General features: G+C 42.8%; 1 protein-coding gene across 1 annotated transcript in view; it reads right to left on the bottom strand.

The window, feature by feature from the left end:
- Nucleotides 1-1465: 1465 nt before the first annotated feature.
- The window catches only part of itga1 (integrin, alpha 1), a 45655-nt gene continuing 33601 nt past the window's right edge, over nucleotides 1466-13519 (bottom strand). Inside the window, exons 11-30 of the mRNA XM_071895006.2 lie at nucleotides 12747-12894; nucleotides 11724-11869; nucleotides 11131-11274; nucleotides 10736-10987; nucleotides 10496-10626; nucleotides 9555-9727; nucleotides 9239-9384; nucleotides 7875-7985; nucleotides 6703-6779; nucleotides 6343-6469; nucleotides 6154-6231; nucleotides 5927-6003; nucleotides 5715-5804; nucleotides 5415-5517; nucleotides 5176-5292; nucleotides 4938-5039; nucleotides 4721-4825; nucleotides 4435-4530; nucleotides 4190-4303; nucleotides 1466-3973 (exon numbers count right to left, since the gene is read on the bottom strand). Of these exons, the coding sequence (XP_071751107.2) occupies nucleotides 3917-3973; nucleotides 4190-4303; nucleotides 4435-4530; nucleotides 4721-4825; nucleotides 4938-5039; nucleotides 5176-5292; nucleotides 5415-5517; nucleotides 5715-5804; nucleotides 5927-6003; nucleotides 6154-6231; nucleotides 6343-6469; nucleotides 6703-6779; nucleotides 7875-7985; nucleotides 9239-9384; nucleotides 9555-9727; nucleotides 10496-10626; nucleotides 10736-10987; nucleotides 11131-11274; nucleotides 11724-11869; nucleotides 12747-12894 (2394 nt within the window). The 3' untranslated portion in view covers nucleotides 1466-3916. The remainder of the gene's footprint in view (nucleotides 3974-4189; nucleotides 4304-4434; nucleotides 4531-4720; nucleotides 4826-4937; nucleotides 5040-5175; nucleotides 5293-5414; nucleotides 5518-5714; nucleotides 5805-5926; nucleotides 6004-6153; nucleotides 6232-6342; nucleotides 6470-6702; nucleotides 6780-7874; nucleotides 7986-9238; nucleotides 9385-9554; nucleotides 9728-10495; nucleotides 10627-10735; nucleotides 10988-11130; nucleotides 11275-11723; nucleotides 11870-12746; nucleotides 12895-13519) is intronic.

Here is a 13519-nt window from a genome sequence, read left to right as displayed (position 1 = left end):
CAGTTATTGTAATAGGAAGGAAAGCTTACCTAATATTGGAGATCTTATTAGAGAAAATGTGACAATAAATTCATGAATAAATTGATAAAGAATAAGCTTTATGGGTACTACCAAGTAGATATTCAAGAGAACACTGGCACGTTTACCCTCAGGTTGATTAATATGCATTGTCCCTTTTAAATAAATGAATAATAAGAATAAAAAGGCTTATTTAGATTACACAAAGTGGTCAAACACATTTTAAAATCTTGAAAGGGATATATCCTGCCGGTGAATTTCTGCAGAAAAGATTTAGATTGGAAACAGACCCTTGTATTTCCTGGCCCAGAGACCAAAACACTCATCTGTTGTTATTATTGTCCACATCCTACTGACCACATCCTAGCAGATTTGCCTTTTTTGACATCATTCATCTCTTCTCTTCTCTTCTCAGCATTCTTTCTTTTCTTACAAACAAAATATAGTGAACATAGTGATACTTGATACTGGATAAATAGTCTATTTACACTGGTAAGTTGAAGGCTAGAAGACTGTTTTCTTTTTTTTTTTATTAACTAATTTGTTGCGTGTCATGTCTTCATGCACTCTGTTGGATTTGTTTTGTCTTCCCTTCCCTTGTCCCTCTCTCTTTCTGTCTCTGTCTCCGTCTCTCTCTTTCTCTCCCTCTCTCTTTCTTTCTCTCTCTCTCTCTCTCTCTCTCCCCCCCCCCCCCCCTCTCTCTCTCTCTCTCTCTCTCTCTCTCACTAACCAATCACCTGGCTCCCTCTAAACCATATAAGCTGCATCGGTTCACCTATGTGACTCTCTCTCTCTCTTTCCTTTCGACTTGCTGCAGTACACTTTGTTAGTCAGTGCCTGTGTTTAACCTGTGCCTCTCAGGCTGATACCTTGTAGTCAGACTGTCCTTTGTGTTTTGTGCAAAAGGACTAGGTACACAAGTCCTTTTGCACACTAGGCAAGAGGTGATTGCCACCCCTCTGTATTTATGTTTAGTAGATAGTGTATATAGCCTTTTTTGGTTTAATTTAATAGATAGAATCCTTAAGAGGACTAGTTAGTGTGGGATTTGTTTTATTCAGTTCTTTGATTTGTGGCCTCTATGTGTCCCTGGACCCCACTTTAGGAACCAGAACCACCAATGTAACATATCCTATTTTGTCATATAGGCTACAACCCACTTAATTAGTATTTGCACTTAGTAAACATTAGTTCATTTATAAGCCTTTCGTAAATAGCAAGCCTTTGTCTGATAGCTTTTATGGTTTATTTGCTTTTATCCTGCAGTTTTCACAACCTCTTTATTAGGCTGTTCTTTTTATAAGAGAGTTGTAATTATGTTGTTTGTGCGTATGTGAGTGTGAGAGAGTGAGAAGTGTATATGAAATTGTAGTTGCTTGCGTTAAACAAAACAAAACCATACAGCCTTTTGTTGTTTTACTGCTTGAAGACATTCACGACCAAATACTTCTTCATAAAAAGACTTTATTTTTTTCTACATAAGATTCAGTTCATTTCTGTGCTGATGAGGACGCATACAGTCTGACAAACCAGTGCATTACAATTACTTCACAGCAGTGTAGAGGATTGGGCTGAATCTCACAACTCTCACTTTGTGCCTCCTTCTCTTCTTGACTCTTTTCCAGAAGACAACGAAGAAAAGAGAAATGATGAGATCTGAGAAAATGAGCCCGGACCAGCTCTTTCAATGCAAGTGAACAAAGAGAGACTTGTGACTCCACCCTGGTGCATCTAAGCCTGATGTAGCCGTACACCCTTAAAATAACTAACAGTTACACATTCTATACATACATTTCATCACATGTGCTTCATTTCAACAGTGGAGAGTGAGAGCTGATGAGTCTTAAAGATGGATTTAAATATTCAAAAGTGGCCACATCTTCTTGCCTCCTTCCCCCGGCTCTACTGTATGTAGATGAGGAAGGGAAGTCAAGAAAGAGACAGACACCCAGTATCCCCAATATACAATATAATCTCGCAGGTCTTAACATACTGTGTAGCTGTGCAAAATATAGAAACAAAAACACGGCAGAACATTTTGAATGAACAGCTTTATAAGGTACTGTGTAGCGCATATAGGGTGATTTTGAACCCGTGTTGAGGTTCTGCGTATCAGAAGCACATGTTGTAGCTCATCTGCACTACAAACCATCTACCAGTGAATTTCATGTAGAGTGTAATGGAGAAAACTGCTGGTGAATGATGATGCATACATTTCTATACTGGAAGAGTTCGCTCTTTTTTGCTAATAAAAAGATTCAAATCATCCTCAGTAGGTTAACAGTCACATCACATCTCATTAATTTAAAGCTTTGACGTTTCAAAACACAAATACGTCATACGTCAGGCTTGAACATCGGTTTCACTCAAATGAAATCATTTTACAATTACGTAACCTCAAAGAATAAAAGCAGATCTGAAAGTAGTGGATACAAACCCTCATATTCATGTAAATTTTCAGTACAGAATAATCATATTTTCAATTTTCATCAAAATATAACAATATTTACATATTTGCATCAGTTTTGAAACACTGAGATAGGCCTGATAATTTTCTTACATGTCGAATGTCAATATTTTGTTGTCATTCATGACACTTGTATCACCTGAGCAAAATCATGTTCTCTCTCCATTGATGACAAAAAAGACTTTGTGGATAACATGCTAAACCTTAAGTTTTGTCTTAAATTATACGAATTATAGCAAACACAACTATGTACACTTTTAAGCTTTACATTTTTGAGCATTTACTTACATTTACAGTACAATCAAAGGTTTGGATTTTAAAGGTGCAGTCTGTCGGCTATCTGTATCCCCCAGTAACCATGGTGATAGTTACAGACATATTTGACATAAGAGTAGGGCCAATATTCTTCTGTTTTTGATTTAGTCAACCAACTGAGATAAAAAGGTAGAACAAATAAAAGCATACATGCTGCACCTTTGTTGAGCAAAATAAAACTTGTGAACAGATCAGTGTCTTAAGCCAACTTTATGAATTAAAAGATGTGTCATGTTATATTGCAGGTAGGCAAAAAAAAAAATGCCAAACAAAAACAAAATGCTATAAAACGCTAAAATGTACAGTGTTTCATAAAAATAATCAAGCAAATAACCTTTAACACAGGATCCTAAACTATCGGACAGAACTGATCTAGCCCACATACAGTTCACATACTGTATGTGTCAGAAGCAGATAGACCTTTGGATGTTGCTGCTGTAATGACAGAAAGTATGTGAGGTGGCTTAGGTGACTTTGGATCTTCATGCTGAAAAACCTGAGTACTTTTTTCCTCTTAAGTTGCAGGAGAGTTTGTACAACGGCTATGTGCTACTTTGCCAGCAGATGTCTGGTCGAGTTGGCGAGCCTGTGGGTGTGCCGTGGAAAATGGTGGCAGATAAATGACTTGTTCTTCCTCTTCTCCTCCTTCTCTTGCTCCTCTTCTCTAATTGTCTGGCCTGACCTGATGTTGATGATGTCTGTGCCAGAGGAGCTCATCTGGGTCAAACAGTATTTGCAAATATTTCTTAGCATCTGTTTTGCTTGGGAAACCAGATAGTTTGAGTCCACTACATACGAGTGCCAGAAAGTATCTGAAAGTCTATTTAGTGGCACTTTCTGTATTTGACAACTCTCCTGATACTATCTGAATTCCCCCGATGTTGTAAACCCCAGTAATCTGGCACTCAAAGCAGGTTAAGACAAGTGTTGAGAATTATTTGTAAATACTTCTTGACCCCGGGCTGCGTATCAAACAGCGAATGCTAGTTGCGTTTGCCCAGTCGTTACTGTCGTAGCACTGAGGTGGCTGTGGGTCTTATGGCGTTTCCACTGTCTGTCCGACTGTCTGTTTGTAAGTCGGTCACGGAGCTACATGGTGCTGGCTGTCTGGACACCTCAGTCCATCATGTCCTCCTTCCTGTCCTCCATGGATTTTCTCTTGAAGAAGCCCATCTGGATGAGCAGAAAACCCCAGTTACACAACCACATACTGTAAAAGTTACTCTGTATGGATGTGAATGTTCAAGTCCTGTATTACAGACCCGAGCCACAGTGTATTTGATATTCTATTAGCTCCATTATTACAGGAAAGCCAAGAAAAAAAAACAGATGGTCAAAAGGTATTTGGAAATGTGAAAATACTGTGCAGTCTGACTCAGGAATGGTTACCTTCCAAAGAGCAAAGATGACAAGTGCTAGGATAAGCAGTCCTATCAGGATGCTGATGAGGATGATCCACCAAGGGATCCCTCCCAAGGACTCCTTAGACACCTGGACCTTCACCTGATTAGCACACACATACATATAAATGTACACAGGTTTACACACACACACGCACACATAAACAGTACAAGCAAATAAGAGTTAAATACATCATTATAAGCTGCATACAATACCAAAGCCTTGTGACTCACAGTTCTGACATTGTCATTGTTGTTCAGCACAAAAAGCTCAGTGTTCTTGGACTCCAGAGTGCCATTGACCACCATGTACAGGCTGGAAATCTCGGCCTGTAAAATAAATCAACTTGAAAGGTTTGCTTGCCTGTGAATCCGTCAGTCTCTCTTGCCTCTCATTCCTTCCCTTTGTAAATCTATCATTTCTCGCCATCCATGCAAAGGCAATGAAAAGAAGGAACAGCAGCAGCAGCAAAAAAAATAAAAAATAGTAAAAATAAGCACACAAGTGTCACTTCCCTACCGTAATGAAGGTGGGTTTCCACACTCTGAATGTGACGTTGACCTGGCTGGTCTTCGCCTCGGGGATGGAGCAGTTGAAGGATGCACAGGGGAGGTTCTCACAGTCCTGCAAGTCACACACACACACACACACACACACACACACACACACAGTCAGACAGGACCACACACAGGTCAGCGTTCCTGAGTAAACAAACATGGAAGTGCATATCACTCACCACCAGGAAGACACTCAGCGATTCTTTCTTTTGAACGGGTTTATGGACGTTCTGCGGGTCGATTTTAAGGGGGTTGGTCAGAGCAGCTGCATCACATTTGACCTGTGAGAGAAAGAGAGAGAGAGAAGGAGAGAAGGAGAGAAGGAGAGAGACGGACGTGAAGGAGGGCCTCTCAGCTTACATAAACTTGCATGTGTGCATATGTGTTTTTGTGTGCGTGTTGTCTGTGTGTGCGTACATCGGGGGTGGTCGTGACTTGTGTCAGGTATAGTAAGTAGTTTCCCATAGGAGACAGCTGAGGATAGGTCACCCTAAGGTTCAGGGGAGGAGTCACCATCTCTCCTGCCTTCTCCACCTGGAGGAGAGAAGGGAGACGAAGAGACACAGAGTGATAGAGAAGGAGAACTGATTACAACTGATTACTGTACGTGTCTGTTAGCAAATACAGCAGATTTGATCTCTGTCAGCAGATCTTACCATGTAGTTAATGTTGATTTCCTCTCCAATCACACTGGTGTGATTGAACACACTGGGGTACTGTTCGCCCTCTTTCACTACAATGTGTTCGTCCTTAGGCCTCCTAGAAGATGCGTATGTCAAAAGATCAGATGAGATTTTTCACTTTTGACTCAGACAGATATAGGTTCATATGCATAGGCATCTTAGGAAATGGGATGCTATGAAGCTAAAAACTTCTTCACTCAACATTTAAAAATAGTGATCGACAGTAAAGCCTCTCTAAGGATGCAATTTGGTAGCATTTCCACATTTACTCACACTGAGAATATGAGTCCAGCCTCGTACTTCACAGGGATGGAGATTCTCACCACATTGTTATCCAGGGTGGAGTCCAGCTCCTCACTATCACTGTGGAACAAAATCCCAAAATACACATCATTGTGAGTTTGTACTGAAACACACAGCTTCCAACTTGATCCTGTACACATACATTAGGAGAATGTAACAATTAATAGACCTCATTGTCTCACCTTGTAGCTGTCACATTGATCTGAATCTCCTTCTCAATGTGTTTTGGATTCACCTCAAATTTCAGTTTGAATTTTTCCTGTGAAATTTGGATAAACACACATCACTAGACTGCTGTAAATGTAAAATAATAAATCATACATTATAAAGGTTATATGTTGTCTGGATCATGAACAGGTAAATGTAATGTATTTGGAGACTAATATATACTAATATATACAGTATATACCTCGGCATTGCTTCCCAGGAAGGGATATCCAACGGCACACTCTACTTTGGTGTTATTGAGATTGCACTCCTTCTCCGGCTGACAAGGCAAATAAGACATGCATCATGGCACACATTGCTGCAATGTATAGGCACTGAAATGATGCAGACATGGGAGGTGCGTTGAACATTAAGTGGGTAGAAATCTCACCTCTACTTTAACATAGTTGATGTTCTGTGTGAAGCTTGCAGTAACCTTGGTGTTGTATGCATTGTCTTTGCTGTTTCTGATGGTAATGTGCACATCAATCTTCTCCTTGTTTGCTTTGATCACCATTCTGGAGAACAGAAGAAGAATTGTTGGAGGCATTTTCCACTGCATGCTTGAGTGTGATTCATACATTTCCCCACAAGGGTGCAGTCATGCACTGTAAGAGTCTCTGTCTAGTGAGGCCCAACTATTGTGCTACCAGTGACAATCTACTTGAGACATACATGATATATCCAAGTGAAGAAATATAATGTTAGATAAATATTTATATCAGAAAAGCTGTATGGTAGTTTCACTTACTCTTTTACACTAGGCTTTGCTTTGAGGGAGAGGTCAGCAATGCACTTTTCATCAATCCCACAGTCCACTAATGGGATCTAAGAGAGACACACATTATTTAGGAAGTACAGTAGTCCAATTTTAAAATATATGCATTATGCAACAACAGTGACAATACAGTAAGCTTCGAAAGCACCTATAACTCACTGCAGAAATGAGCAGAAATGAGAATCAAAATCAGCTGTGCTGTGCATTTGTTTGTTTTATTGACTAAAAGGGTGCATCCAAATGACCTTAGTTTGCTTTGCCTTTTCCCCCAGGGTGTTTGAGAGTCACAGTCTTATTTGTTCCCATTCTCAATCCTGGACTGCTGTCAAGATCAACAGCGACTACTCTCCCGGGAATGGATGAGAGACTAGGATATCATATGCACCACAATGTCAAAAGAAATGCTGCAACTTCCGTTTGATGACTTCCCCTTTCTGTGTGTGTGTGTGTGTGTGTATGTCCCATCTCTTCCTTCCAATAACAATAACAGGAGAGGTCCTACCGAAGCTTCCTCATCAGTTTAAGTGCAGTGTGGAGGGCCAACATGTGTCGAGGCAAAAAAACACATCGCATATGGTCCTGTGTTGAGGCGGAGGAGGGGCTGGGGGTCGGGGGCTTGAGCTCGGGGTGCTACTTCTGTGCATTTCACACACTGAGGCATTTATTGTATTGTCTGGTAAGTGTTGAAGCTGTCTTCTCATGTAAACTGTCAAAAGCAATGTTGGACTACGAACATCTTTTTCTCTTTATCTGGATACACAGCTCATTGCAACAATTATCTGGCAACCCGCTTGTTAGAACAACTATGTGTGTGGGAGTGTGGGAAGACTGTGCTAACTGGCAGTGTTGGAGCACTAATGTAGCTGTGATGAAACACTGAAGGATGGCAGTCAGCTGCTGCAGATGCTAATGCAGTGTAGCAGAGGTGATTTGGAGCCATGCTCCCACGATAAGCGGACCCCGTCTGACACAAGGAAACCCCACTTGTCACTCTTGGATTATAAGGACGGTAAAACAGATGGAGGATGTTTAAGTTGAGGTTCAAACCCTTCCTGTCTGTTACTCTAAACTCTCTTGGGGTCACGAGTTGTAATGAGTTGGAAGCATTGAGAGAGAAACTTGTAGGTTGTAAGTAGTGGTCTTACGGTCATGTTGATGGAGGTGGGCAGGTTTTCATCCAGGACGGGGCCCTGGTCCTCCTCAGCTAGGCCAAACTCCAGAGAGACCATGATAGGGTCCCGGAAGTCCAGCCTGGCCTGCCAAGGAGAAGAGACAGGAGGAGCGAGAAAAGGAGGATGAGGAGAAGAAGGAGGAGGGAGAAGCAAAGGAATTGGAGTTGGAGGAAGAGAGGGAGGATGAGAGAGAAAGCAGGAGTGGGATGAGGAAGGACAGATACACTTTAAATCATTGAAATGCAAAAACACCACTTACAGTAATAGCATTCATATATATATGACAAATTATTACAGTGTTGATGAACTGTTTGATTTGCTGTATGGTATGTATACTTCTAGGCATGAAGACACCCTGGACTATGTAGTCTCTCCATTAGCTGGCATACCAGAATGGAGCAGGTTTTCATTCCAGCCATACACTACAGCAGCTGACTTCACTGATCAGTGCCTCTCTTTCTGGTTTAAGGTTTACTAATCAGTGAAATTCAGTGAAAACCTGCATACTCATGGCTCTCGACGGCACATTGTTGGAGAGGACTGAGGTGTACAGTAGGTGGTAGAGCTCTAATGTTCCAAGGTTTCAGCTGTGATGGACAGTCTCTTATCTGCTTATTGGACCACTAGTGGATGTCTCCATAGCTCTGGAATGTCCCAGGGTGCCCCCACTGAAACGCCACCCACCCACCCACACACACACACACACACACCCACCCCCCCACCCCCCCCCCCCCCACCCCACACACACACACACACACACACACTCTCTCTCTCTCTTTTTCACATTCTCAGATTCTTTCTTAAACATTCTCTCACTCTCTCTCCCTCTCTCGCTCTCTTTTCACTCTCTCTCTTTCTCTCTCCCCATCCCTCCAACTCTCTAAGTGCCTAGAGATAATTTATCACTCAGACCACCACGGGGTTGTACTCTGCATGCTTTGATCAAGAAAGTTCTGTTTCCCATTAAAGCCAAGGTCTTTTCTCTGCACAGTTCTTCTCACAACTTTGTTCTATCTCCTCCTCTCTGGCTCACAGCCCTCAGATGCCATTCTATACGTCTAACAAGGCCAGAAGATAACTTTTATCAATGAATGTAATGGAAATTATTATAAGGCCTCCATTTGATGTGAATATGCTGTAAACGTCCTGTGTACATTTTTGGGGAGATGGTGGTGATCAAACCAAGGTCAGAAAACCACCCTTCTCTTATAGTATTTCATTTTGGATAAAGATCTAGGTTTTGGGTTCATTCCATTATCCAAATGCAATTTAAATGAACTTGCAGAATAGAAAGCTAATGGACCCCACGTCTATGCCATAACAACAAGGGTACTTGCCGACATCACGAAGGTCTCTGTCACACATAGTTTGTCTCTGATGGAGACTCGCTTGGAAATCCTACGATCATTTTTATCATCCGAGAGAAGAAATGAACCCCTGGCTTTGGCCCGAAGAGCATCCAGAGTCAGATTATAGCGGATCTCTGCAGGAGAAAACAGATAAGACAACATGCAATCAAGCTATGATAGTGCCACACAACAACTGACAGCAAGTTGGGGAAAGGTGAATGATGGGTGCATCAGAAAGAAGGACATCAACATACAGTGTGTTACAGAGGAAACCATAACACATTTTGTACAGCCTTCAGCTTACCTGTGACCTGTGAGTTGGAGTCCTGCTTGTCAGATTTGATGCTGTAGTTGAAACAGACCTCAGTCTTCACACGCACAGTTTTGCGTCCGTTGTGCTCGTAGTTGGACTGCTGCAGGTTGATTTTCATAGGGTCAAAGGTCATGACGGCACGAAGCTCCCCAACATCTCTGGACCTGGTTAGACGAAACAAACACAAACATACCAATACCTGTAGGTGTGAATGCTTATATGAGTGTATGTGAGAAAGAAAAGATAATTCTATTTGTGAATAGCTCAATCTGTGTGTGTGTATTTGTGGGAGTGTACGCGCGCGCACACGCGTGCATCTAATTTCTCAAAGGAGGGAACAAGGAAAGGATCTTGATCATGAAAGTTGGCTTCAACTCTCTCCATCCAACATGCAGCTCTCCAAACCACAGACCACGGTCCAGGAAGAACAGCCGCCTGCTGCCAAATCCTTTTTAAACACTAAGCCACTTGGGAAATGGAGTTTTTCACACAGCTTAGCTGAGCCTGTGCCAGCAGAAACTGTGGGAGTCTGCCTGAGAAGTTATATGATGGTGTGGGCTGAGCTCTTGAAACTGTGGGTTGGAGTCTGGCAGATAAGGGCTGTGATGTCGGCTGGTCTCCAACAGCGGAGACCAGGGGCTTTAACAGAGAGATCATTAGGAGGATGCTGGTTTCAAGCCTACAAGCCCAGAGGGAGATGCACAGCTGTGTAAACTGGGCTAACACAATGCAAGATGGACAAGATAACATAGCTATATGAGATGATGTCTCGGGGATACAAGCACTACTCTACTAGTAATGATTCAAGTGGAAATGTATAATTTGTGTATGTCCAAGAAAGGGGATGTGGGTGGGTGGAGGGTGGGGTGTATGTGTGTGTGTGTGTGTGTGTGTGTGTGTGTGTGTGTGAATGTGTGTTGGGGTTGCCTCACCAGAACAACGATGCCCCTCCCAGCCCTCCTATGGTGACATCAGTGATTCCGTCTCCGTTTAGGTCCATGACGCCGTGGATTGACTGACCAAAGAACTTCACCTTGTCTCCATCCCCGCCTGCTGGGATACGCTGAAGACACGCCACAGAACTCATCAGGCCACACGAATCTACATAATTCACTATGGATCTCCAGAGTGTCCTGTCTGTCTCATCTGACAGGCAGTCGATCTGTCCTCACCTGTACAAATTTCTTTTTCAGTGACCTCTCTTCTCCATGGTAGATGTAGACGGCCCCCCTGTGGTCATTCTCAAACGGTGCACCGATCGCCACATCATTAAACCCATCTAGGTTCAGGTCTGATACTGCCGCAATGGCTGTACCAAACCGGGCACCGCATGGTTCATTCTTATGGCTGCAGCTGGAGGAGTGGGCAGTGCAACAGGATTGATTGACAGGCTTGAGAGTGAACTGGTGGTCAAACTGGCCGTCCTGGTAAAGGAGGAAAGGACAAAATAAGCTTTCTCAACGACATATGTTCGCAATCCTCAGTGTGTGAATGTCAGTGTGAACATGACTCCAGCTCACACTCCTCACACACACACACACACACAGTCATATACAACGGCTTGTACCTGGTTGAGTTTGTAAACATAGACTTGTCCCTGTTCGTCTCTTTCTGTGCCCATGTACATAGGGGAGCCCACCAAGAGGAGATCAGTGTAGGAGTCCGCATCCACGTCAACTGTCTGCAGGACGCTGCCAAAGTAGGAGCCAATCTACACAGGGCACAGAGGGGTCAGACAGAAATCAGCCGTCAATGTCGACCAAACAGTGAAGAGATATAAAATAGACACCAAACTAAATGTCAAACTCCAGCAGCTCTTGCTATCATTTACACTCTGATCTCTTCTGACCAGATGTGGATGATGTTCTCTTTAAAACATATCTCGTTCTAACCTTGGCCCTTTCATATACTTTTATAAGTAGTTAGGAAGCCTAAAACACCATAATAATAATTACAAATAAATCTAAAATTTGCAGTTGAAGACTACAGCTATTATAGTGCAAGCCCAACTCAAAAACATGTTGAAATACAATCCAATTTTGACACATCTGCTGCTGACCGCTGTATTTCCTACTTTTATTCAATAAAATACTGAATCCTCCAAAGAGACTCCTTAATCCTGTGTGTCTCTATGAGGATGCTGAAATGAAGAAGGTTCACCTGTTCTCCTTTCAGTATCTGCGAGACACTGACGTTATTATCTTCCTTCAGACGATAGATGACAACCCGTCCTGTGTGGTTGTACCGCGGCGCGCCCGTGATGTAGAGCACTCCATCAGGGGTGGATGCTGACTGAACGTCATAACCTGCAGAGAATGCACACACAGGCACACATTACATTCATTGCATGCATTCCCAAGCATTGTCACACACACATACACACATACACATGCACATGTACACATACTGTATATGCACCTAATGATGTCATTAGGAAGACACACGCTGGCTCTGTTAGTGGGATATTTTTACATGCTCTATTTCTGCAGCCAACAGTTTATGTTTCATTGTGTGGAGGAAGCTATAAAACACCACTGGACTGTGGGAGGAACACACACACACACACACACACACACACACAAAAGCTATGCAAAGTCTGCAGTCTAACCATCAGATGTGACGGTGTGCCAATAGCTGAGTTTACAGTATGCAGGCCTGGACCCACCCGGGCTCTTTCTAATGACATGTTGATTAAATAACATGGTATTAAGATGCTGTAGCTGCTCTACAAGCCATAAAAGGCAACAGGAGGGAAAGAATAGCCTGTGTATATTCTTTGTATGACAGAGAGAGAGAGAGACAGTGAGGGGAAGAGAGAGAGAGGCATCTGCTGTCTGAGTTAGACTAAGTACCTCTCTTACTCCTCCATGCAATAGCAATGCTAAGTTTAGTCTGCAGCTGTGAAATTTCGCCGAATCGCTTCCAAAATTTGCCTTCTCACAAATAAAGCATACAGCGCAAGACAGAGAAGAAGAGATAGAGAAGAATGTGTGTTGGGGTGGGCTGATTGATTGGGCTAAACAAGTGTCCGGTACAGATATTGTTTTTTTTCCAAGGATGATTATCATCTGCTCATTTTGGGCTTACATCCATGATCGGAGAAATCACACAAGGCATACACAGCATAAGACAGAGATAGAGAAGGCGTGTGCGTGCATGTTTAGTGCACACGAGCCAACTCACCGAGGTACCCAGCGAGTCTTTCGTAGCCTGCCTCAGTCTCTGGGTCATAAAACTGGGACTTCCCAGGAACTACGGTTCCTCCAGCAGTATGCATCACCACTGTCCCGTTCCAGTCATATGCACCCACTGCTCCGAGTAACACACCATCCTACAGGAGGCAACAGTTGATATCAGGGTCAGAGATAATGAGATCAGAGTTGTGTACAAAGTCGTGTATCATTGCAGTCCTATGGAATGACTCTAGTAGCAAACTTTGCTATACAAAAATATAGAAAACTGAGAATACAGAGAGTAAACTATGCAGAGCAGCACAAAATAGGAATATAAAAACTTCTCTCAGAGTCTGGCTTGTGAATGAAATTTTTGTGCAGGAAATTAAGTTATCTAACAGGAAGGGGAGGGTTCACACGGGAAGTAGCAGGGGTCTTCTATCACAATGAACAAAGTCAAGTGGCTCCTTCCCATTACTGGGTGTTAGAGCTGGGCCTCAGGCACAGTGAGACAACTCAGTTTGCTTCTGTCTGGTTTGGCTAACTGGCATGAGCCACTACAGCCACACCACTGCAACTGTGTATACAGGAGTCTAGGAGAGCGAGGGGGTGATAAACAGTCAGGAGCAGGTTGAGAGGTGTGTTTGTTCTTTACTAGACATAAGAAATACCTAATGAATGAATTCAACAAGAGTGTGAAGGGGGGGGAAAAAAGCACGTTGTTTTTACTGTAGTGAACAGCCGTCTGATTCATCCTCCCTCACTCTCTCATGCTAGATATCT

The sequence above is a fragment of the Centroberyx gerrardi genome, chromosome 2 (assembly GCF_048128805.1).
Source record: "Centroberyx gerrardi isolate f3 chromosome 2, fCenGer3.hap1.cur.20231027, whole genome shotgun sequence".
Taxonomy (NCBI): domain Eukaryota; kingdom Metazoa; phylum Chordata; class Actinopteri; order Beryciformes; family Berycidae; genus Centroberyx; species Centroberyx gerrardi.
This window is presented reverse-complemented; position numbering and strand designations above follow the sequence as displayed.